The sequence below is a fragment of the Lithobates pipiens genome, unplaced genomic scaffold (genome assembly GCF_037356315.1).
Source record: "Lithobates pipiens isolate NorthernLeopardFrog02 unplaced genomic scaffold, aLitPip1_a1.2 Scaffold_19, whole genome shotgun sequence".
In the NCBI taxonomy this organism is placed as follows: domain Eukaryota; kingdom Metazoa; phylum Chordata; class Amphibia; order Anura; family Ranidae; genus Lithobates; species Lithobates pipiens.
The window spans coordinates 204,920,943-204,948,692 of NW_027507764.1; the positions used below are offsets into that span (position 1 = coordinate 204,920,943).

General features: G+C 41.8%; 1 protein-coding gene across 1 annotated transcript in view; it reads left to right on the forward strand.

Moving 5' to 3' along the window:
* Positions 1 to 27,750, forward strand: part of VPS41 (VPS41 subunit of HOPS complex) — a 487,204-nt gene that overhangs the window by 388,743 nt on the left and 70,711 nt on the right. Inside the window, exons 17-19 of the mRNA XM_077491629.1 lie at positions 4,002 to 4,094; positions 18,839 to 18,966; positions 23,290 to 23,434. Of these exons, the coding sequence (XP_077347755.1) occupies positions 4,002 to 4,094; positions 18,839 to 18,966; positions 23,290 to 23,434 (366 nt within the window). The remainder of the gene's footprint in view (positions 1 to 4,001; positions 4,095 to 18,838; positions 18,967 to 23,289; positions 23,435 to 27,750) is intronic.

The following is a 27,750-nucleotide window of genomic DNA, read 5'->3' on the forward strand; positions in this document are numbered from 1 at the left end:
CTGGGTTTACACCACCATCTATCTCCCCCATCTGACAAAACTCCCTGCTCCCAAGCAATGTCATGTAACCGACTTTGACGGCTTAGCCCCTAGATACAACTACCTAGTCAAAGTTGGCTAATATTCTCAGATCCAGCAATTGTCCAATCAGATCCTCGTAACGAACATGCTGACTATCCACAAGCAGTTCTAAGCAACAGATGGACCTAAATGTTTACTAGACCATCGACAATTACACCTCAGGCCTTTGACGTGTTCGACTAACAATAACATGAACTAGATAATATCCTACTTCTGATATTGCTGATCATTTCCACTCGTCGCTTCTGTGATATCTTTGTATTGCTTTTGTCTATATAACTAAGATGTTGTAAACCTTAAAAAAAAAAAGAAAAAAGACAGTCCATCTAATTCATCAAATAAACACATAGGGAAACCTCCATGTACACAATTCTACACCCAGCTGTTAGGAGGAAGGTACCCCCCCCCCCCCCAAATAAAGCATGGTCCAATTACCTCCAGCAGGGGAGGCAGGTAGTCAGATATTCCCTGGATCAACATTTCTTTGTGTTATTACCTATAATAGTCAGTTATATTATGTACATTTGAAAAGGCATCCCATTATTTTTGTAACCGATAGAGAGTCTATCCCATGTTTTCATATCTCTTACTGTGAAGAAGCCTTTCCCTATGTGAAGGTTAAATTGCAGAGAGTGTTCCCTTGACCACTGAATGACCCGAAAATGAATAATTCTACACCAAGTTCACTGAACCACTGTTGCATTGTGTTCATATCCCCCTTAATTGCCTTTTCTCCAGATAGTTAGTTGAGTTTAGCTAATCTTTCCTCATACCTGAGCTCCTCCATATCCCTATTGGTTTGGTTGCCTTTCACTGTATTTTCTCCAGTTCACCGATATCCTTTTTGGAAATTGTAAACTGGTGCCCAAAATGGAACAACATATTCTAGATGAGATCATTGATTTATTTTACAATACATTAAAAAGATTGCAGCAGGAACAGTAAATAAACCCTTCTATATCAGGAAAACAGTGACACTGCTTGAGGACTGGAAACAGCCTTGGAGAAGTGTATTTGCGAAATCTTAGGTTTAGTGTGCACGGGACATTTTTACAACTTCTCCTGAATGATTTAACTTGACAGATAGTAACCCACATTTTAAACGTCCGTTTTGCCGTGTTTACATGCCACATTTAGCCACGTTTAGAAGTGTTTGAAAATTATTATTTTTTATTTTTTTAGAAATTGCCAAAAACGAAACACAGCTAAACACGAGTTGCTGCGTTTAGAAGCGTCCGGCGCTTGAAATGCCTCTAAACTCGGCATCTGAACTAATTTTTTTTGCTTTCCAAGAAAGGCCTCTAAACTCAACTGCCTAAAAACGACATTAAACGAACCTGTGTACATATACACATGATATAACACTGAGTTCAGGGGCAGCTGAAAAAAGCATTCAACTGCCTCTGATCATCCGTTTACCAGCAGCAGTATACATGAGGCCTTCGTTTTAATTTCCAGTAACAGTTTTTATTTGTTTTTTGTGGAATGACCCTTCAACCGCTTGCTGATCGCCTCACGCCGATATACGTCGGCAGAAGGGCTCGTACAGGCAAACTAACATACCTGTACGGTGCCCCTCAAGAGGCAGCCTGCGGGCGCATGCGCGCCAAGCTCCGTGAGTTGGGAGATGCTAATGTAAACAAGCATCTCCCTGTTCTGCCTAGTGACAGTGTCACTGATCTCTGCTCCCTGTGATCGGGACCAGAGATCAGTGACGTGCCACACGTAGCCACGCCCCCCCCCACCAAAGTTAGACACTCCCCAGGACAGACTTAATCCTTACACTGCCCCTTAGTGGTTAACCCCTTCACTGCCAGTGTCCTTTACGCAGGAATCGGTGCATTTGTATAGCACTGATTGCTGTATAAATGACAATGACCCCAAAAATGTCCGCCATAATGTCGCCGTCACGATAAAAATCGCTGATCGCCTCCATTACTAGTAAGAAAAAAAATATTATTAAAAATGCCATAAAACTATCCCTTATTTTGTAAACGTTATAACTTTTGCACAAACCAATCAACGCTTATTGCGATTTTTTTTTAACAAAAATATGTAGAAGAATAAGCATCTGCTTAAACTGAGGGAAAAAACATTTTTTTATATATTTTTGGGGGATATTTATTATACAAAAATGTAAAAAATAATGTATTTTTTTTCTAAATTGTCGCTCTTTTTTTGTTTAGCACAAAAAATAAAAACGACAAGGGCGATCAAATGCCATCAAAAGAAAGCTACATTTGTGGGGGGAAAAGGACGTCAGTTTTGTTCGGGAGCTACGTTGCGCGGCCGTGCAATTTTCTGTTAAAATTAAGCAGTGCCGAATCGCAAAAAGTGCTCTGGTCTTTGGCCAGCAAAATGGTCCAGTGCTTAAGTGGTTAAGAGTTCCCCTTACTGGAACTATGGGGCCAAGCCCAGCCCCACACCATAATCCCCCCTCCACCAAATGATTTGGATCAATGCACAAAGCAAGGTCTCCTGGTATGTATGATGACATTTTTCCAATCCCTCCACTGGCTTCCACCCACCCAACGAATAAAATTCAAAGGACTAACAATAATTTACAAAGCCATCCATAACTCTGCCCCTAGTTACATCACTAACCTAGTCCCAAAATACCAACCAAGCCGCTCTCTTCGATCATCCCAAGACCTCCTGCTCTCTAGCTCCCTCCCATGCTCGCCTCCAGGATTTCTCCAGAGCTTCTCCCATCCTTTGGAACTCCCTACCCCAATCTGTCCCCTAATCTATCCATCTTTAGACGATCCCTGAAAACCCTTCTCTTCAAAGAAGCCTATCCTGCTTCACTGTTTTACTTCCTCCATCAGCTCATCCCCCCACAGCTATTACCTTTTGTATCAATTGACCCTTCCTTTTTAGATTGTAAGCTCTAACGAGCAGGGCCCTCTGATGCCTCTTGTACCAAATTGTAATGTCTGCCCTCATGTTGTAAAGCGCTGCGCAAACTGTTGGCGCTATACAAAACCTGTATTATAATAATAATAATAATAATTTTGGCCAGGAAGTGGCTAAAGAAATGTAAAAGAAAAAGTTTGAAACAAGTAAATATAATATACCTTCCTATCTATTTACTAATGCTAGCAGCATAAAGATTAAAAAGAGTTAATGTTGATTAGGAGAGATATAGTTCTGCTTTAATGTTTTGTAATAATTGATTTTCCTAATGACAGAATGTGTAGACTCCCCAGATGCGTTGGGTTCCTTTTTTAATAACAATACAAAAACAATCTTTGACCTATAGAACCTTATCCTGCTCGGATGCTGCTGGCTGATAAGTTGTAAAATTTAAGGCAAAATTCTTTTAGCCTATAACCAGGTTGCATTGATATCACTTTTTTAAACTTCTTTTTACTTTCAATGGCACCTTCTCTTGTGTAGCTCTACAGTAAATATAATTGGACTGTAGCTTTTTATGATGATAGTGTGTCCTATTCAGTATGCTATGACTCTTTTCCTTTAGCTTTAATAAAGCCCCTTAGGCTTATGTCATAGTGTGATTCTGTATCATCTTTCTACCACTGAATTTCAAATTACATTGTTGTATGAAGTTTCTGCCTGAGCTAATGGTATTTCATTGGTTAGTGACTTCTACAGCATTTTAGTTAGTCACATAATGACTTCCATTAAGGGCAATGTCATTTTAATCTCCGTTGTTTCCTCACTGGCAGTGTGACATGTGACAAGACTGTATAAGAAACTTAATATAGCTAGCTAGAGTAATATTAACTGTTTATAACTCTACATTAAATGTATATAAATCCATGGGTAGGCTAAATTTGGCATATATTATTGAATGTTGAAGGTGTTTTAAGACTGGTATAACAGTTAGCTTATTGCAGTTATAAGATTATGAAAAGTTTTTTACATTTTCATTTTTTTTTCTTATGCATTTATTACAGGCAATCAGCAAGTATTTGCCAAGAGGTGATTTACGGCTAAGACCTGCGATTTATGAAATGATCCTGGATGAATTTTTGATAACTGATTATGAGGTATATCAATATTGTTTTTTTTTAAAATGACTTGTTTATTAAAAAATCACGTATTCTTTTTTTTGTTTTTTACACCTGCTCTTGACAATAACATATACCTACCTGAATGTGTTAAAAAAAAAATTACAAAATGGGAAATTTTAGTTTTTTTTTTGGTGTATGTGAAATGCTTGTAGAGCCACTAAGGTCTCAACAGACTACATAGGCTAAAGAAACAATGGCAACTACCCAGATCAGTTTAAAACTAGCATTTAACGAAAAAAGGTGCACATGGGCAGAGCTAGCATGAAAGGATTTGTAAAACGTTTGTATTGGTCATTCTAGAATAAAGAGCACCAACTGCACTCTGTAGTCTTTAAACCTTACTTGATTAAGGGGTGCTCTAGTTACAGAAGTGACATTTTTACAGAAGTAATTGTAAAATATAAAAGTTGATGTTATGGCATGTAAATAGATACCTTACCTGTCACATTTGGAAATTGTACAAATGACAGTACGTAAAAATCTCCATAGGCAACGCTTTAAATGCCTTTTACAAGTTACCAGTTTGGAATTGTGCAGTTAGGAGATCTTCTGCTAGAATTATTGCACTCACGCTGACAGCTATGGCAATACCTCATACAGTGCACCCCCAAAGTATTCACAACTCTTCACTTTTTCCACATTTTATGCTACAGCTTTATTCCAAAATGAATTAAGTTCATTATTTTCATCAAAATTCTACAAACAGTACTCCATAATGACAATGTGAAAGATGTTTATTTGAAATCTTTGCAAATTTGTTAAAAATAAAATACTAAAAAAACATGTACATAAGTATTCACAGCCTTTGCGCAATACTTTGTTGAAACTTTGGCGCCAATTACAGCCTCAAGTATGTATGATGCTACAAACTTGGCACACTTATTTTTGGGCAGTTTCTCTCATTCTTTGCAGGACCTCTCAAGTTCCATCAGGTTGGATGGGGAGCGTCAGTGCACAGCCATTTTCAGATCTCTCCTGAGATGTTCAATCAGGTTCAAGTCTTGTCTTCCTGTTGGAAGATGAACCTTCGCCCCAGTCTGAGGTCCAGAGTGCCCTGGAGCAGGTTTTCATCAAGGATGTCTCCACACATTGCTTCATTCATCTTTCCCTTGATCCTGAGTAGTCTCTCAGTTCCTGAAAAACATCCCCACAACATGATGCTGCCACCACCATGCTTCATTGTAGGGATGGTATTGGCCAGATGATGAGCAGTGCCTGGTTTCCTCTAGACATGATGCGTGCTATTCACGCCAAAGAGTTTAATATTTTTTTCATCGGCCCAGAGAATTTTGTTTCTCATGGTCTCAGAGTCTTTCAAGTGACTTTTGGCAAACTCCAGGTAGGCTGTCATGTGCCTTTTACTGAGGAGTGGCTTGCGTTTGGCCACTCTATCATACAGACCTGATTGTTGGAGTGCTACAGAGATGGTTGGTTTTCTAGAAGGTTCTTTTCTCTCCACAGAGAGGTGCTGGAGCTCTCTGAGTGACCGTTGGGTTTTTGGTCACCTCCCTGGCTAAGGCCCTTTTCCCCCATCGCTCAGTTTGGCCGGGCAGCACGCTCTAGGAAGAGTTCTGGTGGTTCCAAACTTCTTCCACTTACAGATGATGGAGGCCACTATTCTCATTGGGACCTTCAATGCTTCAGAAATGTTTCTGTACCCTTCCCCAGATCTGTGCCTCGATACAATCCTGTCTTGGAGGTCTACAGACAATTCCTTGGACTTCATGGCTTGATTTGTGATCTGACATGCACTGTTAACTGTGGGACCTTATATAGACAGGTGTATACCTTTCCAAATCATGCCCAATCAACTGAATTTACCACAGGTGGACTCCAATCAAGTTGTAGAAATATCTCAAGGATGATCAGTGGAAACAGGATGCACCTGAGCTCAATTTTGAGTGTCATGGCAAAGGCTGTGAATACTTATGTACATGATTTTTTTTTAAATGTTTTTATTTTTTTAATACATTTGCAAAGATTTCAAACAAACTTCTTTTACGTTGTCATTATGGGGTATTGTTTGTATAATTTTGAGGAAAATGACTAATTTAATCCATTTTGGAAAAAAGCTGTAACCTAACAAAAAGTGGAAAAAAGTAAAGTGATGTGAATATTTTCTGGATGCAGTGTATGTGTGGTGCAATCACCATTCACATATGTGCGCGGGAACTACATATGCATTTGTATTTGCACATGAGCATGGAGGAACGGGGCACTTTAGATTTTTTTTATTTTTCATAAATAATTTTATTATTATTTTTTATATAAAACTTTTTTTTTAACACTGTTCCTTTTATTATTGTTTTTATTGACTTTATTTCTATCAAAAGGGATGAACAACATCCCTTGTAATAGCATTGACAGTAACAGGTACTCTTTACTGAGAGATCTGAGCTCTATTAGACCTCAAATCTTGTGTCCTCAAAAGCATTAGATGCTTTACAAGCCAGTAACAGCTTGTAAACAACAAACCGTAAGTAAGTGAAAAAATCCTTGTTGCTTTTGTTTTTTTACATGACAAGGAGGAGGCGCATATAAATGTACCTTTCTCCCCGCTTAGTTTACAAGCTCACCAAGCTGCAGCAGTTCCGGGCACCTCGATCACACAGCAGAGCCCAGTAAATGTGGCGGGGGTAGGGGTCCACCCTGCCCTGTAGAAGTGACAGTGGATATCTATAGAGCTGCTTTGATCACTTCTGCAAGAAAGCCCATAGCTGGCTTACAATTTTGGTACCAGGATCATGGCTGCATGTGAAGCGTGATTCTGGTACAGCCACTTCAACCCAAGGACATACAGGTGCGTCCATATGGGGTTAAAGGGGAACTTCACTCAATTCTACACCCCCCCCCCCCCCCGATTTTCCTTTTCCCCCTTACCTTTTTGCCGGTGTTATGCAAAATTCTCAAAGTCACCCGGTCAGTGAAGCTATCATTGTCCTTCTGTGAGCCGCTGTTACTACCTGGATCTCGTAAAGCCATCTTTGTTGCTGAGGTCATCAGGTGTAGAGAAAGGGAGGAGAGAAGTGATAGCTAATGGGTGAAGGTCTGCTTTCACTGAAGACAAAATGGCAGGGTTGACACAGCAGTAAATAAGGAGCCAATTTCATTTCTTGTAGATCAACAGGTATTTTTCTATACTTGCGAGGTCTTGGGTAGAGATAAAACATAGGAAAATGTGCTGCAGATATATTTTTTTCCCCTAAACATATTCTTTAAAAGAGAAGTAAAGGATTTATTTTTTCCTGAATCATACTTGCCTCGGTGGATGCAGCATTGGTCTGATGCTGCACCTGTTCTCCGGTGCCTCTACACTGAGAACCGAGTAATCGAACACCGCCTATCGCTCGGTTTTCAGAGCTCTGTAAGCAGAGAGCTGTAGACTGTCAGTCACAGCTCACTGCTCTGCCCAGTCCTCGCTCACTGGAGCACTGAGCTGTGGAGGGGCGGGGCGGCTGTCTCAGCGGCTTGTTACAAAGGATAATACATGAAAATTGGTCTAAAACGAGGTCTGTAAATACCTTATTTAGCGTCTTTATAATATCTCTATTTCCGGTATTGGCCACGCCACTGCTTCTACTGCTTTCTGAATCTTTTCTGGACATCACATCCGCCCTTACGCTGTTTCCCTTTGGAAATCTCAAGCATGCGCCATAACCAAGCCTCTATCTCAATCTATCTATATCTATATTTATCTCGGAGAGTAGCAGGAAGGAGAATGAGACTTCCCTGTGTGCCGTTCTGAGGGGAAGCTCATCCATACAAATGTCCCGGCATGCAGGGGAGATAGAAACGGCACGCTTTAAGTGCCGTTAATGAAAATGCCTACTACGTAATAGCGCATGACGTCACTTTTGATTGCAGGACAACTTTCATGGAAACTAAAACAGTGAGTACACTTTCACAGGCAGAAATCAGCTGCCTGTGCTATCTACATTACTAAAAGATAAAGTTGTCTTGGAGGGTTTACAACCATTTTAAGAGTTATTGGCTTGATTAAGGGCTGTTTGGCCCTGAAACATTCCATATTATTGCTATGACAAAAAAAAAGGTAATTCAAAACTATTTTTTGTGTCCTTGTGATCCATTATTTCATGTACCGGTACTCAACAAACTTCAGACACCATGGCATCAGAGTGTAAATATTGAGAATGTTGACATCATGTATCATATGACCAGAATACATGTAAAATTGCACTTGTTTTTTTCCACAATGAGATTATTCCCACCTAAAGCTGACGACTCATACCTTTTAGGTCTAAATCACACAGATGTACCTATGTACCTATCTGTACACCCAAGCAAAGAACCATCTTTACCTGCATGGGATGCACAGGTGTTCTGTGCATTGGTATGCAGGCATTCCTATTCATATCCACTGTGACACAATGGCTACATGGACAAAGCCACAGGTCCCATTTTCACAGCCATACGGGTGCGTGTCGCCATCCCCGAATGCACTGTCTGCATTCGTGTGAATGAGGCCTTAAAAAGGCGTTTCATCCAAAAATTTAACTTCTGTCCAGATCCCCCCCCCCTCCGGTGTAACATTTGGCACCTTTCAGGAGGGAGGGGGAGAGCAGATACCTGTCTGGCAGGTATTTGCCCCACTTACGGCGAAAGATCGCAGCAGTAACCGTGGCGATCTACACCATGTTTGGCCCCTTCTCCACGCAGGTCCCAGAAGACAGCAAGGACCACTCAGAACGCGCAGTGCGACAGTCATGCACAGTAGGGAACCAGGCTGTGGAGCAACATGGCTTCACTTCCTGATCCCCTTACTAGCCACCTGGAGCTGAGGGATGGGTTGCCTTCAGGTGAGGACATCGCGGGCGCCCTGGACAGGTAATTGTCCTTATCTTAGAAGTCAGCAGCTGCAGCCTTTGTAGCTGCTGACTTTGAAATTTTTTTTTTAGGCTGTACTCCACCTTAAACTGAACGCAAATAAATTACAAAGGTTTTGTGGTTGATTAAAATTGTAGTTAGATTCTCTCACTGCCTTACCTGCATTCAGTTATCTGCATATAGGGTTGACTTTAAAGTGTTAAGATGGTAGCCCTTTTAATATGCAGTGGCCAGATCTAATGATTCTTCATGTTTTTACACTCTTCACTAATTTTACACTAAGTAGTCAGGCTTTTTAAATGTCAGATTTTCATGCAGTTTTTCATTAATGTAGTTGTAAGACATACAGGAAATCATTGCTGTTTTCTGTTTTTGAAAATGACCTGTCTTTCATGCTGATCCAATACCTTTGGCTCTTTAACAATTTTGACATTTCTCACATGTATGTAAAAATCTTCTTCTTTTTTTTTTTTTTTTTGCCAGAATTACTCCGGACTCCCAAACATGATATATTTTCTGAAAGCAGAGGCCCTGTTAAATAAAAATGTTGGTTACTGCAATTTTTTTTTTATGTCACACGCCCATGAAATGGCAACTGCAGTACCTAAAAATTCTCCATAGTCGACACTTTAAAAGCCTTTCACAGGTTACCAGTTTAGAGTGAAACATAAGCCTCGGCACTAGAGTTATTGATCTTACTCTGACCTCACATAGGTGTTGCAATCACCATATATATATATGCTTGCGGGACCTATGTGGGGGGTAGCTAATCCAAGTGTGCAGCACAGGAGTTTTGACTTCTCTTGTTCCTGATAAGTGACCCAGAGAGCAGTGATGTCAAAGACAGCCAGACAGCATGTACTTTCATAAGGAAGTTTGGAAAGGCAGCCTTTATTTCTCCTAGTAATGTCTTCACGTAAGCGGTGGCAAAGACGCTTATGTTGCCTTGGGAAAAGTTAAGAAGCCATCTTATTAACAGTAAGATACCCATGTATGGACACAATGAAGACTGGAGACATTGAAAGGTTTTGATTAAATAATGCATTGGATTTCCTATAGTTCATATACAAGGCATAATAAAAGGTAAATAAGGAGTGAGCTTTGAAAAAAAACTAGTGCATGCTTGTAGTTACATTTTACAGTCTCTATGTATTGATTGTATTAGATGTCCTTGTATAACACTGGTTATGTGAACCACTAGATGCAGACCACCTACTTCTTTGATGATTTCCTTTCCTTACTGTGGATACTAAAACAACATCCCTCTGATAAAAAGTCCAGAGATCTATTTATGTTTAGTTTATATCTTAAAGCTTACACATTATTCTTTTTTTTATTGTGAAATAATAAAGTTTTTCCTTTTTATGTTTTTCTTTGAATATATATATATATATATATATATATATATATATATATATATATATATATATATATATATATATATATATATGTATATATATATATGTATATATATATATATATGTATATATATTGCATATGTGTTTTTCTTGGGTAACTCAGTAGGAGGCTTAGTTATTATACCGAGAATTCTTTCCAGGTGGATTAAAAGCCAGTGGGGTTTACAGCCAACTAGCCGTGGATCCTTCGGCAATTGAGAGCACAACTGTGATTATGTTTTGATAGCTTAACCTACAATGCACAGAGGTTTTAGATTTCTATTCAGACAGGAAATTCTGTGGAGCAGAATCTTCACATCAATGGGATTTCAACTCCCTGTTATTTCTGATTTGTAGTTTTGATCTTGTTATTCTTACCATAGAGATTTTAAAGTTTACGTTAAAATAAAAAAAATATTTGCTAGTATATATGAATAGTTGTGAAAATAGACTTTTTGTCCCAGTACAATCTAATCTTGTTCTATATTTTACACATGAGCATACATCATGAAATATGTTGCTTCAGGCACCATTTGAAATGCCCTGGTGCCCAACCAGTGGCTTGACAGCCAAATGCAGTTCTTTGGTTTTTACGCTGTGGTCCTCAGGTCACAAGCAGTATTGGAAGTGGGAGCTTTGATTTTTATCATCGGTAAGGACAGTGATCAAGTTATATGTCCCAAGTCGCTGGTTGTCTCCAATCTCCACCCACACATGTAGTATATTTGCAGTCTTTGATCATCTTCTTTAGTATGTTTGAAATTTCTTGCAGTATACTGTATCTGCAATCTCTGAACATCTCCTGTAGTATGTCTGCAGTCTCTGATCATCTCCTTTAGTATGTTCACGGACTCTTATTATCTCCTGATTTTTTTCATGCAGTCTGGGACCATCTCTGATTTCATATCTACATCACTGATGGTCTTTTGTAGTATTACATATGTCAGATATTATAAGCAGAAGCTTGATGATATCAGGGGCTGCAGTTGAGTTCCCCTAAATGTAACATGTTGACCACCACTGCTTTATTGTTTGTCCACTTAGCACTAGATCTAATTATGTTGATTGGTTTTGTTACTTTCAAACCAAAAATGTAATATTTTCATGACTCTTGCATTTTTATTCTGAAATCATGTATCTTAAAAAGTGCCCAAAATATTAAAGTGGTTGTAAAGGCAGAAGGTGTTTTTTTTTTTTATATCCAAATGCATTCTATGCATTAAGATAAAAAGCAATCTGTGTGCAGCAGCCCCCCTAGTACTTACCTGAGCCCCATCTCGATACAGCATTGTTTCAAGATAGACTTGGCTGTGTGGGACTCTCCCTTATCATTGGACATCAGACAGCAGTGAAGCGTCATTGGCTCCTGCTGCTGTCAAAGTCAGTTAGCCAATGAGGAAAGAGAGGGGGCAGCTCCTTGCTTGAATGGATACAGGGCTGCAGCTCAACTCAGGTGCCCCCATAGCAAGCTGCTTGCTGTGGGGGTACTCAACAGGAGGGAGGGGCCAGGAGAGCCAAAGAGGCATCCAAAGAAATGCATTCAGGTATAAAACAATTAAAGTGATTGTAAAGTCATGATTTATTTTATTTTTTTATTAAAAATACCAAACATGTATAACATACTTACCGGTCCTAAGCAGTGGATTTTCCCATAGCAGCCCAGATCCTCCTCTTCTCGGGTCCCTCACTGGTTCTCCTGGCCCCTTCCTCCTGTTGAGTGCCCCAACAACAAGCAGCTTGCTATTGGGGCACCCGAGCCAAGCCACAGCTCCCTGTGTCTATCACATATAATGCATTAAGATAAAAAACAAGATCTGCCTTCAAATCTCTGCTGGTTCATGAAGCGAGCACATAATGCTCCATGGGAGAGATTCAGTCAGTGTTGATGGGGGAATTCAAGCATTAGTTCTGGTTTATTTTCATTTGGGTAGTAGTGTTTTTCGTGGCTTAGTAGTTGCGCCCCCCCCCACCCCAAAGCACCTTGTCCCCATGTTGATGAGGACAAGGGCCTCTTCCCGACAACCCTGGTCGTTGGTTGTCGGGGTCTGCGGGCGGGGGGCTTATCGGAATCCGGGAGCCCCCTTTAAGAAGGGGGCCCCCAGATACCAGCCCCTCACCCTATGTGAATGAGTATTGGGGTACCATGTACCCCTACCCATTCACCTGGTGAAAAAAAAGTAAATAAAACACAACACACGAGTTAAAAATAGTTTATTGCACAGCTTCGGTGGTCTTCCGTCTTGGGGGGATCTTCTCATCGGCGCCGTCCGGGGGTCTTCTTCCGACTTTGGGGGTCTTGTCCCCCTCTTCGGTTCTTCTTGCCGGGCCACCGCTTCTTCTTCCAGCTCTTTTACTAGCGGTGGCCCGGTCTTCTTCTCCTTGTCCTTGTCCTCCTTCTTCTCCTTCTTCTTCTTCTTCCCGGAGGATGCTGGGACTGTGACATCATAAGGGGGCGGGGTCACCATGTGACATCAACCGGTGACCCCACCCCTTGTCCCTATATAAGTCGCCGCACACCGCATCCCTGCCATTGCGGCCAGAGAAAGCGTTGAGTCAACATCTCAAGAAGGAAGAAGAACAACAAGAACAGAAAAACGGAAGGCGGCGGCAGAAGACCGGCCCCCGCTAGTAAAAGAGCTGGAATAAGAAGCGGTGGCCCGGCAAGAAGAACCGAAGAGGGGGACAAGACCCCCGAAGTCGGAAGAAGGGGCGGCGGCGACAGAAGACCGGGCCTCTGCTAGTAAAAGAGCTAAAGGAAGAAAGCGGAGGCCCGGCAAGAAGAACCGAAGAGGGGGACAAGACCCCCGAAGTCGGAAGAAGACCCCCGGACAGCGGCAAGAAGACCCCCCAAGACGGAAGACCACCGAAGCTGTGCAATAAACTATTTTTAACCCTTGTGTGTTGGGTTTTATTTACTTTTTTTTCACCAGGTGAATGGGTAGGGGTACATACCCATTTGCATAGAGTGGGGGCCGGTATCTGGGGGCCCCCTTCTTAAAGGGGGCTCCCGGATTCTGATAAGCCCCCGCCCGCAGACCCCGACAACCAATGGTCAGGGTTGTCGGGAAGAGGCCCTTGTCCTCATCAACATGGGGACAAGGTGCTTTGGGGTGGGGGGGCCGCAGAGCACCCCTTCCCCCAAAGCACCCACCCATGTTCAGGGCACGCAGCCTGGTACGGCTCAGGAGTGGGGGGGCCCTCGCACGTCCCCACCCCCTTTCCTGACCGGCCGGGCTGCATGCTTGGATAGGGGTCTGGTATGGATTTTGGGGGGCCCCCACGCCGTTAGAGAAGCCTGTCGCCGGGAACCAGCGCGACAGGATCGTGCTGGAAACACAATATCGGCGGCACCTACTGTAGCTACCCAGTTTGAACAATACTACCATTCTCTTTACAACGTTCCCTCCAATCCCAAATGTCATACTGGCTCCAGAAAGATCAAAACGTATCCAAGACTTCCTTAAAATCTATGGCCCTTCGCCTGTTTCACCAGAAGCAGTCTGAAAACTCGACTCGCCCCTCTCAGAAGAAGAATTAGAAAAAGCACTTAGATAAGAAAGTTGGTAAAGCTCCAGGCCCAGATGGCTTACCATTGCAATATTATAAAACTTTAACAGATGTGTTAAAACACAGATTTCTCTCAGCTTTTCCTACATTCCAATCTGACACATTACCCTCTTCCCAACACCTAGAAGCACACATTGTTGTGATCCCAAAAGAAGGAAAAGAGAACACACTCATCACAAATTAATTTATATCTCTGATAAAAAAACGTAGATATCAAAATCTATGCTAAAATAATAGCAAACCGACTTCTTCCACTTTTCCCTTCCCTAATCTCGCTGAGCCACTTTGGCTTTATCCCGGGTAGAGTACAAAGAGGAGAGGAGTGGTAGGGTTGACTTTATCTCGGGTAGAGAGGGTAGGGATAACACAATAAAAGCCCTTAACATCCATCACTAGCTTAGCTCTAATGCAAAAGAAGACTTCTTCCTATCCTTAGATGCCGAAAAAGCATTCAACAGAGTGGCCTGGGATTATATGGATGCTCTCCTCTCTTGCATTGGACTTCCTGCCTCAATGAGAGCATATATAAAAGCCCTATATTCTAACTCTACAGCTAGGGTTCACATTAACGGCCACCTATCGAACGCCTTTCATTTACACAATGAAACTGCACAAGGATTACCTTTATCCCCAGTACTATTTGTCCTAACCCTGGAACCATTGCTAAATAGAATATGTTTAAACCCTCACATTAGTGGCATCAACATTAGGGACCAATCATATAAACTTGCTGCTTTTGCTGATGACCTCCTTCTCTTTTTTTTATTGGAAACCACACTTATCCCTGCCCAATTTACTTAAAGACCTAGAACAATTCCAGCTGCTCTCCAATCTAAAAATAAACCATTCAAAATGATATGCCCTTAACATATCTCTACCCCCGACATGGTCACTCTATGCAAAAAAAAATTCTCCTTTTCCTGAGCCAAGGAGAAAATAACATATCTGGGAACTGAAATCCCCAAATTTCTATTGGATCTCTACTAACACAATTTTACCCCTATCCTAAAGGAAACGAGAGTTCCAGCATTTCAGGTCCTCTCTACACGTCTCATGGTTCGGCAGAGCTTCTCTACATAAAATGACAATTCTTCCCCGCTTCCTTTATGTAATGCAGACAATACCTATTTGCCTTCCAAATTACTTTTTTAATTTTGTCATGCTTGCACAACCTTTATATGGAGAGGCAAAGCCCCCAGAATTAAATTAGATCAACTAACTCCACCATAAAATAAAGGGGGAATAGCTCTTCCAGACTTACGGCGATATTATTGGGCCACATACCTCACCCGAATAGTCAATTGGAATATCCACCATAAAGTCAAAGACTGGGTCACATTAGAACACAGAATGACCCCGCTCTGTCTGAGAACCCTATCATGGGTGCACCCACGGCACATTCCTCCTGAGATCAAACTTCACACGCTCATCGGCCCTTCCTTGGAAGTGTTCAAACACATGAAGATGATCTCAAACCCAACTCCCTTGTTTAGTCTGCTTACCCCTCTGTGCTCAAATCTAGAATTTTCCCCTTGCACAAATGATGACTTTCTACAGAGGATCTGGCCATATAGAGATGTTTTAGCAACTCACTTTTACCAGGGAGATTCTCTCTTATCCTGGGAGGCTCTCAACGCACAACTAGCCTCCTCACTCTATCCCCTTCTGGATATATATGCAGGTGAAATACTTCCTGTCCAGATGGGATTTTGTTCACCATTGGAAAAGGCCACTAATGACACTGGAGACACTATGTTCCAAAAAGTCACCCCAAAGGCATCTTATATCGTGTGTCTACCCCTCTCTCTTTTAGGAGGGCTTAGCTTTCTCCTCTCCCGCATTCACAGCATAGGAAAATTACCTAAACAGTAAGTTTCTCAGCCTCTAAATGGGAATCCATTTGCACCCATAAACACATGAACACACACATAAACACATAAACAAATGTCGCCACTCAAGAATGCTGTTTCAAAGTTCTCACTGGATGGTACAGGACCCCCGCCCTCCTAAACAAATTCTCAAACTCAACCACAAATAAATGTTGACGTTGTGATGCACCTGATGGGTCAATGCTCAACATTTGGTGGTCTTGCCCCAAAATCGAATTATTCTGGAAAATTATACACAAGTCTATACTACAAGTTACATCAGATAACATTGAATTCCCTCCTGCTCAATATCTGCTTCAGCATACCTCTATCCCAAAGAAATATCTTAAGTCGCTGTTTATGATGAATGCTGCCAGATATTTGCATACCAAACCACTGGCGTTCAATGATTGTACCAAAGAAAAAGGAATGGGTTCACAAACTAAACAATATAGAAAAAATACAAGAGCTTATCAGCATCTCACAAGAAAAGATCTCTTAATTCTCTCAAACATGGCGCTGCTGACAACGCTTTAAAAGAACACCTGATTACTCACAGTATGAGTGATAACATCATACATTTATATGCCTTCTCTGCATATATATACCCACTTTCCCCTTCTTCCGTCTTCCTCCAGGAATACAATAACTTGCTACACTAAACCTTATAAGCAAAATAAACCAATTACTCCAATAAGCTCTATGTGCGAGGAGAAAGGGAATGCGGGCATCCTTCACCCCTCCCCCCACCATTTTCCCTCTCCCTCACCTCCCCCTTTTTTTTTTTCTCTCTGATTTCCTTCCCCTTTCTACCCAATTTCCCTCTTCCAACTCTTTTTGCCCTCGTCATAGACACTAATAGCACCCTATATAGGTAGACAATGATTAAAAAACATTAAAATATATATTACTGCTAATACCTCTATAGGGTTGTTTTTATTTCTCAGCTGTGGTCCACATCCTATAAGACGTAAATCAGAGAGAGATGGAAATCATATATATATATATATATATATATATATATATATATATATATATATATATATATATATATATCTGTTTTATCTTACAAGAGTATTTTGTCTCTTCCTACAATATTTTGTAATCTATGCGCTTTGATACATAATTGCCTAACGTGCCACATGTGCCTTACATGTTTATTCTCTTGCTTCAATAAAAATGTATGAAAAAAATAAAATAACGGAAGACAACTAATGCAGCCACAACATCTAAAAATTAAATTTTTAGTTTTTGTTTTTGGGTTTAATATTGTGTGGCGCTTTGAACACTGCAAGCAAGGATTCCTTTGTGCATGTGCCCTTAGCTATTTTGCCAAAGATTAGGAGGCTACCAAGTCTCTGCTGTTTGTAACAGGGTGAGCTAAGCTACTGGGAGAATTTTGTGAACTTTTAAGATGCATTGGTATCCAGAAACTGCAGCCACTTAAGTCAAGGAAGCCTGAATTTAAACGTTTGTTTTTTAATGCACTACTAGGCTTAAAAAATGCTACAGATCCTAACTGATGCTCAACACAAAGCGCAACGGTCAAACGCCTTCCCTGCACAGTTTTTCAACTAACAGTGCTGCTCAGGGAGCAAGAATTATGCTAATTGAAGGGGGGGGGGGGCTGTCATGGCACTGGAGATTCAGACTGCTGTTCCCTGTGTTTAGTAGGTGCCTGGCTATCTAGCTTGCTGCCAGCACATTTGAACCATAGTTGTAGCACAATAGTACATAGATATAAAAAAAGCATACCGATTGATTATTATGTATTAGGCCTGACTACATTACAGCATCCAAAACTTAAATTTGGCTTTAAAACTCTTTTACTTATTAAGAATAAATTAAGAATATACTTGAATAATATTAAAACTCCTTGCCGCAGGTTCTCTTTAGGACCTTGTTTAAATTAGTTTACTGCAGTGAAATATACAGCACCTGTCCACTGTACTTTACATGAACCTGCAGAAATTTGAACTGTAGTGTCCTATGGTAATGCATTCCCCAACTCCCGTATGCAGAACCTTGGGTGCAATGTTTACTGTCACCACAACAAATGTTTGCATCTGAAAATGTGCTGTTTCACTACAGAAGTCTGAATAATGTGTTGTTAAGCCTTAGAGAAAAGTGCGGTTTACATCTATTTTATCATTCTATCTTCCTAAATATAACTAAAGGCAGAACTTTTTTCATTTTTCCTTAGAGGGGAGAAGTTTTTCAACACCTGGGTGAAAGTTAAAGAAAATCCCAAATTTTGGGTTGTCCCCAGAAAAGTAAGAGGGGAAATCTGCCAATGGGGACACTAGTTCTGGTGACCTTTTGCAGGAAATTCCTCTCACTTCCAGTTTTAGCTATGTGACTGAAGTGAAGGTAAATCTCCCCAATGGAACAAGGAGGGCAAAAAATAAACCCCATGGGGGTTATAACCCTCCCTTGCTCTATCCAAAAGTTAAAAAAAAGTTTTACTTTTAGACTTGCTATTGCTGGAAATACATTTTGTCAATATTCCCCTGAGTGCTTTCTCTGGTGTCACCATCTCCTTCCAGGGTTGCATGGTGACACTACTGCATGCGCACTCTTGTCTGGCAGCTCAGATAAAGCTGTTTACATCTACAGCACCACAGAGTCCTGGGAAGGTACCCCCTGCCTCCCCCTCCTCGCACACCTTCGACTTCCTGCACTGTCATAGTTTCTCTGCTACCCGTACCTGGAAGTTCAGGGGAAATAACACTGAACCTGGAGCCAGCAGCTGAGAATAACATGAGCAAAGTGTTTTCTTTGAAATGTGTACAGGGAACTGTAAAGAAGTAAAATCCGTTGAAAAAGTGGGGAGTGAGTCACTACTTCATTACTTTACTACTCTTTTTAAATCGATAACTGCAACTCCAGGAGCAGAATGTCTGTTTAAATGCTGACTATAAGTCTGTGTTACTGTAATGTTGCAAATTCTCTACCTGTGAAAGTTTTGCTATATTGAAATGTTTTATACAACCAGCTCTAGGCCACGAACCTTTTATAAAAAGATATCTTTCATTTTTTACAGGGATTCGCAACACTAATAAGAGAATGGCCTGGAGACCTGTACAATAACAAAACCATAGTAAAAGCTTTAAAGGGGCATTTGAACAAAGACCCAAACAACAGAATACTTCTGGAGGCTCTGGCAGAATTGTAAGTTAAGTCTTCACATATACAGATGTTTCTTCATTACATTGTATAAAGTAATCTTTTTATTACTTCTGAAGTTTGTGTTCAGCAAAGGTTTGGGAGGTTATGACATTTAAAAGATTGTTTTCATTTTATATGTGCCCAATTCTGTTGTAACACTGAACAGTAGAATCATAGCACAGTAGGGCTGGTATATTAAAGAGGAAGTCTGATTAGACGTTAAACCCCCAGGGGACCCAGTGCATATAGCACTTGTCCCTATTAAAAATGTATTCAGGGGTTGCTAAGCTGCATGGTAAGATAGCTCGACCTCTCTCCCTGCACCGCTATCCAATTTCTCTGGAGAAAGAAGATGGAGTGCTTAATGACACAGAGGAGGAGAGAGCACAGGGCCCACATATCGGCTTCCTCCTCTGTACATCTGCAGTCCTTCTTGCTGTTAAACCTTGTCCCTCCTCTGTTGCCCATGTAGTGTGAAAAAACTGAGCTCACTACCCAACAACATTACTTGTACGAAAAATCCTTGACTCCATATCTAAGATCCTTCCGTGCCCTTGAACTCAGTTGGGGACCGTGGACCTCTTGGTACCCACCTTAGATTCCAGGATGCCCAGATACCATTTAAATGCCTTTCTTTACCTTTTTGTTATATACTACTCATGTTACTTACCTAAATAAGTGCCTTGTACTTGCGTAATTGACTACTCCCCCCCCCCCCCCATATGCCTGACCTTTAATCTGCTATGTTGGCTGAGATAAATGTTATTTGTTTCAAGTTTTTTAATCTGCTGCATCCACAAAGTGTGAACGACAGGGAACAGAAGATCTGTCATGTCACTAGGCAGAACAGGGAAATGCCTTGTTTACATAGTTCCCTGTTCTGCCTCTCCTCGACGCGACCACGGGCCTCCGGCAGACATAGGGTCTGCTGGACCCTCGGGTGCGCCATCCTGCTTTTGCGGACTGACGTACAGATGCATCAGTTTGTGCAGGAGAGCCATTTTGCCGATGTATTTCAGCATGAGCCAGTCGGCAAGTGGTTAAAAATTAAGAATGTCACCCATTGTAGCTCCAACCAGTCTTCTTTCTACGGTGATGTCTTCTCCCTCTGGTTCTTCTCCCTCCAGTGATATCTTCTTCCTCCGCTGATGTCTACTTCCTCTGGGCTAATCTCCCTCCACTGTCTTCTTCTTCCGGTGCTTCTGCTGGTTCATCTCCCTCTGCTGATGTCTTCTCCCGACGTTAAAGGGGGCTTCCAGATTGCAAAAAGTCCCCTGCCTGCAGACCCCTACAACCACCGCCCGTGCTTGTCGGGAAGAGGCCCTTGTCCCCATGAACATGGGGACAAGTTGCTTTGGGGTGGGGGGTGCAGAGCCCTCCTCCACCCCCCTATGTTGAGGGCATGTTGCCTGGTATAGTCCAGGAGGGGGGAGACGCTCGCTCGCTCGTCCCTACCCTTTCCTGACCTGCCACACTTCGTACTTGGATAAGGGTCTGGTATGGATTTTGGGGTGGGGGGGCCCATGCCATTTTATTTTTTACGTTTTGGCGTGGAGTTCCTCTTCAAGATCCTCAGAGCACAAGTCGGATCAGTTAACATGATGATCCGACTTAGATGCGACTTGCATTCAAATCAATGTGTTGAAATGGTGCCCCAGTTGGACCAAAGTAGTACAGGAACTTTTTCAGTGTTGGACCAACACAAGTCAGGCCAGTTAAGACAGCTCCCATAGGAAACCATCAGCGGGTCCAGCGGACTCCATGTCCGCCGGCCTTCTGCAATCATTCCCCACAATGACAGAATGGGGATCTGCCATAGTAAACAAGGCAGATCTCCATTTCCCCTTGCTGTGAGTTACAGGTGTTTTCCTCATCTCATGCACGAGTGTGGAAGAGGCATTCTGTGTATGTCACACATCATAGAGAAAGCTCTATTTGTGGGAAAAAAAGAACATCAATTTTGTTTGGGTGCAACTTTGCATGACCATGCAATTGTCAGCTAAAATAACGTAGTGCCATTTTGCAAAAAATGGCCTGGTCATTATTGGGGCAAATCCTTCTAGGGCTGAAGTAGTTAATGAATACTTCTTTGTGAAGGCACACCCAGCTGAAAGAAAACCCACAGAATGCTGGCAAGATCATATAGTGTCTTTCAGTAGGGAGGTCTTGAAATTCACCACCACCCATGTTGGACCAAGCAGCCTGATAGCATGCAGTGTGGCAAAATATATGTTAGTATGATGCTACCCAGCATTTTCCAGCTTTTAAATACAGAGAGAGGGCAAACATAGGGTGTCCAAGGGGAATACCCTAGAATGGCGAGAAATAAGAACAGAATTGAGAAGAAAAAGAAAGAGGTACATGGCTTTCTTCCCAAGGGAAACTGTCAATAATAGGGGAAAGGGAAAAATAAACGAATAAATAAAATAAAAATAATACATAAATAAAAATCAACAGTGTCTAGAACATTTCCCAGGCTGTCATCCCAGCCCAATCCTAATTTGTAACAAGGCCAGAAGCCAGGAAATCGACCCAACATCTCTAGCCGATTTTAGCCAAGTAATTGTGGGCATCTAGAGATAAATTTTAAAGCGGTTGTATGTCCTGACAATTTTTTTTTTTTAAACCTGTAAGGCAAAGGCATAATGAGCTAGTATGCACCACATACTAGCTCATTATGAAATACTTCCTTAGAACAAAGCGCTTGCACCGCCTCCCGTTCACTGCTGAGGGAGCTGACATGTTCCCTCTGCGTTTCTTCCAGGGTTCGTGGCTCCGGCGCTGTGAGTGGCCGGAGCCGTGATGACGCATGCGCGGGAGATTTCCAGGAGTCCTTCATTCCAGCAAGGAGCTCTTAATTTCCAGCATGATCCACCAGACCATCAGGGCACATGTGTCGCTGACATCGTTTTCTGGCTGCATGCAGGGCGAATATCTCCTAAACCATGCAGGTTTAGGAGATATTCATTTTACCTACAGGTAAGCTGTATTATAGGCTTACCTGTAGCTAAAAATCACCAAGCAGAGGATACAACCACTTTAAGGTCATTCCAATAATATTTTTTGATTTGATCAGAGATCTTGTCTTTGAGAACTGCTGTAAGGTCCTCCATCTCGTGAATATAAGAATATCATTCACTTTGGAAAACCAATGTCTCTGATTTCTCTATTTGTGGTTTTGGCTGCATTTAAAGCAGACTTTCTACCAGTAAATACCTTATACAGCTCACTTCCTCTTTCTTGTCTGGTCACTAGCCTAGGCTTATGACATCATGCACAGCTCTCTCACTCTCGTGAGTTTGGGAGGAAGGGGGGGGGGTCAGTCTTAAGAGGGCCAATGAGAGCTGCACAGCTGGAGGTTCGCCTCTGTGTAAATCCAGGAAGTCAACAGGCAGCAGCTTCAGCTGCCCACAGTTAAAATGGTTGCAGCCAGACTCAGTGGAGGGAGATTTCTGAAGCATATTTGGCAAATACAGAATCACAGTATATATAAAATAATATGCAAAGTGGTTGGAGGGAAGCTTCAGAATGGCAAAGATGTTTTTATTACAAATTATGTGAGCAGACTGCAGTTCCTCTTTAGGCTTTAATTTAAGAAGTATATGTTCCTTTGTTCAGATGAATGCAATGATTGTAGTATGAAATAATGTGATTGAACCAAATACTTCACTATGAAAGGGTTTTCAAACATTTTTATTTCCTGGAAGATGGAAAATGATGCTCATCTGTGAGAAAGAAGGGATAGTAATAAATGAATAATGGCTTATAATGTAATGTGGACCCTTTTCCTTAGAGCGACCTAGTACTTTATAGAACACTTTATAGAACAGCAGCCTCCTTAGTAGTGTGTAGAAAAGGTTGAGACAATTTTTTTTGCAAATTCTTCCTTACATGTCCGAGTGTCCACTGATGTGTCCTCTTCTGATGGCAAGGATTATAGTTCAGGCAGAGCCATTAACCGTTTAGCTATGCCTGAATGTCACTTTTGTAATCTCCTTTGGCCAAGGTCATGTGACAAAATGCTGGCGGATTGGGAGCATGCGCTTGTGTATATAGCCCATTGAGGTGCTCTAGGTCTGCTTGTTCTTATTTTGCTGTGTTTAGAACAGCTGATCTGGGGCCTTCAGGGGACAGTCATATTTACTGTAAACCAGCTTAAAATGGTTCCTTTCAGTTGAAAGATACAAAGCCAATGTTCCAAAATTGTGCCATTATCTTACCAGAGAGCCTAAGCTCAGTAACTCCAAAGTAAACTAATTTGTTTTTTCTGAGATGGCAGCGTTTTCATTCTTATGCTCATGAGCTTTTAATGTCTTTTTTTCACAGACATGTATATGATCAGTGTTACAGTAAAGCTCTTGAAATTTATTTAACACTTCGGCACAAAGAGGTCTTTGAACTTATAAACAAACATAACCTCTTCAACTGTATCAAGGACAAAATTGTCTTGCTCATGGATTTTGATACTGAGGTATGTAAGAATTATTCAGGAATGACTATATTTATTAACATTTTAATATTTTACATATATAAAAAAAAATGCAGTTATTATAGCAGATGATAATAGATATTCTGTAATATTAGTACTGATGGTGGTAGAATTGCACACACAATGCTCCGTTCCCGAAAAATGCTCCAGGGCAGAGGACCCCAAGAAAAGGGGATCGAGTTTCTGAGGGTCTACTTTGACATTGCTTGCCATGATGGGTGAAGGTTGGATCTTGGTCTTCCCAGACAGATCCTGCGGTGAGCTTAGCAAGTTCCTGTAAGCCGCTTTTGGTATCCATTTTATTGCTGCTTTGAAAGTGGTAGTAAAATTGAACATGTTTAGAAAAAAAAACCTTCAACGTAAAGGCATAATGTGCCAGTATGCATCGCACGGGCATGACACACAGCTCTGAGGGAACAGCATGGGTATGCCATTCCTTCAGAGCACATGCGCCAATGACGTCACGAATTGCATGCTGTGTGAATATTTTTTAAACACCGCAAGTTTAGGACATATTCACTGTACCTACAGGTAAGCCTTATTATAGGCTTACCTGTGTAGGTAGGAGTCCAAAAAAAAGTTTACTATTACTTTAAATTCATGTGTGCCTTGGAGGAAGTTTTTTTGAGTTGCTGTGTTCAGTTTTTTCTGCTAGAGCTGGCTGTGTGCCCTTTCTTTTTTCCCCTGCATTTGTTTTAGGCAGTCTGAGTTCACTGTGCGTGGCCTGCTATTGTGCCCCGGCCACCAGGACCGCATGTACGCTCTTGCCACGTTGTTTTTTTTCTGTTTAAAGCATCCTTGTGGCTGCACGGCCACCATCTTCCCTGGTGACGTTGACCGCGCATGTTCGATTGTCCGATAGCATCATAGGTAGAGAGGTGGAGTAACGAGTGGCCATTTTTTTTGGAGACAAACAGATCAGTGGTGTGTTGTCCTCAGTGCAGGTGCAAATGCAAGGGGGCAGAATGAAGCGACCGTCTTTATTTTTAAATATGAATATTTTTTTAACCAAAACATGGTGACCGAGCGACACAGGAGGCACAGGGAACTCCTGACAGGAGGGACATGGACCATAGGGTGAATACATGGATTGAAAACTGGCTACAAGGGCGAGTTCAGAGGGTGGTAATAAATAGGGAGTACTCGGAATGGTCAGGGGTGGGTAGTGGGGTCCCCCAGTGTTCTGTGCTGGGACCAATCCTATTTAATTTGTTCATAAACGACCTGGAGGATGGGGTAAACAGTTCAATCTCTGTGTTTGCAGACGATACTAAGCTAAGCAGGGCAATAACTTTGTGGAAACCTTGCAAAAAGATCTGAACAAATTAATGGAGTGGGCAATTACAGTGCCTTGCGAAAGTATTCGGCCCCCTTGAACTTTTCAACCTTTTGCCACATTTCAGGCTTCAAACATAAAGCTATAAAATTTTAATTTTTTGTGACGAATCACCAACAAGTGGGACACAATTGTGAAGTGGAACGAAATCTATTGGATATTTTAAACTTTTTTAGCAAATAAGAAACTGAAAAGTGGTGCGTGCAAAATTATTCGACCCCTTTACTTTCAGTGCAGCAAACTCACTCCAGAAGTTCAGCGAGGATCTCTGAATGATCCAATGTTGTCCTAAATGACTGATGGTGATAAATAGAATCCACCTGTGTGTAATCAAGTCTCTGTATAAATGCACCTGCTCTGTGATAGTCTCAGGGTTCTGTTGAAAGCGCAGAGAGCATCATGAAGTTTAAAGCCGGATTTGGATACAAAAAGATTTCCCAAGCTTTAAACATCCCAAGGAGCACTGTGCAAGCGATCATTTTGAAATGGAAGGAGAATCAGACCACTGAAAATCTACCAAGACCTGGCCGTCCCTCTAAACTTTCAGCTCAGACAAGGAGAAGACTGATCAGAGATGCAGCCAAGAGGTCCATGATCACTCTGGATGAACTGCAGAGAACTACAGCTGAGGTGGGAGAGTCTGTCCATAGGACAACAATCAGTCGTACACTGCACAAATCTGGCCTTTATGGAAGAGTGGCAAGAAGAAAGCCATTTCTCAAAGATATCCATAAAAAGTCTCATCTAAAGTTTGCCACAAGCCACCTGGGAGACACACCAAACATGTGGAAGAAGGTGCTCTGGTCAGATTAAACCAAAATCGAACTTTTTGCCCACAATGCAAAACTATATGTTTGGCGTAAAAGCAACACAGCTCATCACCCTCAACACACCATCCCCACTGTCAAACATGGTGGTGGCAGAATCATGGTTTGGGCCTGCTTTTCTTCAGCAGGGACAGGGAAGATGGTTAAAATTGAGGAGAAGATGGATGCAGCCAAATACAGGACCATTCTGGATGAAAACCTGTTGGAGTCTGCAAAAGACCTGAAACTGGGACGGAGATTTATCTGCCAACAAGACTATGATCCCAAACATACAGCAAAATCTACAAAGGAATGGTTCACAAATAAACGTATCCAGGTGTTAGAATGGCCAAGTCAAAGTCCAGACCTGAATCCAATCGAGAATCTGTGGAAACAGCTGAAAACTGCTGTTCACAAATGCTCTCCATCCAACCTCACTGACCTCAAGCTGTTTTGCAAGGAAGAATGGGCAAGAATTTCAGTCTCTCGATGTGCAAAACTGATAGAGACATACCCCAAGCGACTTGCAGCTGTAATCGCAGCAAAAGGTGGCTCTACAAAGTATTAACGCAAGGGGGCCGAATAATTTTGCACGCCCCATTTTTCATTTTTTTATTAGTTAAAAAAGTTTCAAAAATCCAATAGATTTCGTTCCACTTCACAATTGTGTCCCACTTGTTAGTGATTCTTCACAAAAAAAAAAAAAAATTATATCTTTGTTTGAAGCCTGAAATGTGGCAAAAGGTTGAAAAGTTCAAGGGGGCCGAATACTTTCGCAAGGCACTATACATGGCAAATGAGGTTTAATGTAGAAAAATGCCAGATAATGCATTTGGGTGGCAAAAATATGAATGCAATCTATACACTGGAGGGAGAACCTTTGGGGGAATCTAGGATGGAAAATGACCTGGGGGTCCTAGTAGATGATAGGCTCAGCAATGGCATGCAATCTGCTGCGAACAAAGCAAACAGAATATTGGCATGCATTAAAAAGGGGATTTGTTCCAGAGATAAAATGTTAATTCTCCCGCTCTACAAGACTCTGGTCCGGCTGCACCTAGAGTATGCTGTCCAGTTCTGGGCACAAGTCCTCAGGAAGAATGTGCTGGAAATGGAGTGAGTACAAAGAAGGGCAACAAAGCTAATAAAGGGTCTGGAGGATATTGGTTATGAGGAAAGGTTGCGAGCACTGAATTTATTCTCTCTGGAGAAGGGACGCTTAATAGGGGATATGATATCAATATACAAATACAAACTGGTAACCCCACAATAGGGATAAAACTTTTTCGCAGAAGGGAGTTTAACAAGACTTGTGGCCACTCATTAAAATTATAAGAAAAGAGGTTTAACCCATGCTTAGAACTGTCCATGCATAACGTGTATTTTCTGCAGGAAAAAGTCATTTAAAAGCACTCGCGGCTATAATGAATTGTCAGCTCCCCTTAATACAGAGAACAGTCCTTGAAAGTCATTGATAAAAAAAAAAATGCGTGTGGGTCCCCCCCCCCAAATTTAACTACCAGGCCCTTCAGGTCTGGTATGATATTAAGGGGAACCCCGCTTCAAATAAAAAAAAATGTGGGGTTCCCCCAAATATCCATACCAGACCCCTCAGGTCTGGTATGGATTTTAAGGGGAACTCTACGCCATTTATTTTTTTTAAATGGCGTGGAGTTCCCCCCAAAAATCCATACTAGACCCTTTATCTGAGCACACAACCTGGCAGGCTGCAGGAAAAGAGGGGGGGGCGAGAGCGCCCCCCCCCTGAACCGTACCAGGCCACATGCCCTCAACACTGGGAGGATGCTCATGGGGTCTGTGACTCCGCAAAGCACCATGTTCCCATTATGATGAGGACAAGGGCCTCATCCCCACAACCCTGGCCGGTGGTTGTGGGGGTCTGCAGGTGAGGGGGCTTATCAGAATCTGGAAGCCCCCTTTAACAAGGGGACCCCCAGACCCCCCCCCTGTTTGAAATGGTAAGGGGATACAGAAATACCCCTACCATTTCACAAAGAAAGTGTAAAAAATTGTTAAAAAAACACACAAACACCGTTGGAAAAAGTTCTTTATTAAGAATTTAAAAAAAGATTCCAGCGGTGGTAATCCATCTCTTCTCTGGGTTCCAGTGGTGGGTGATCTCTCCCGATGGTCCA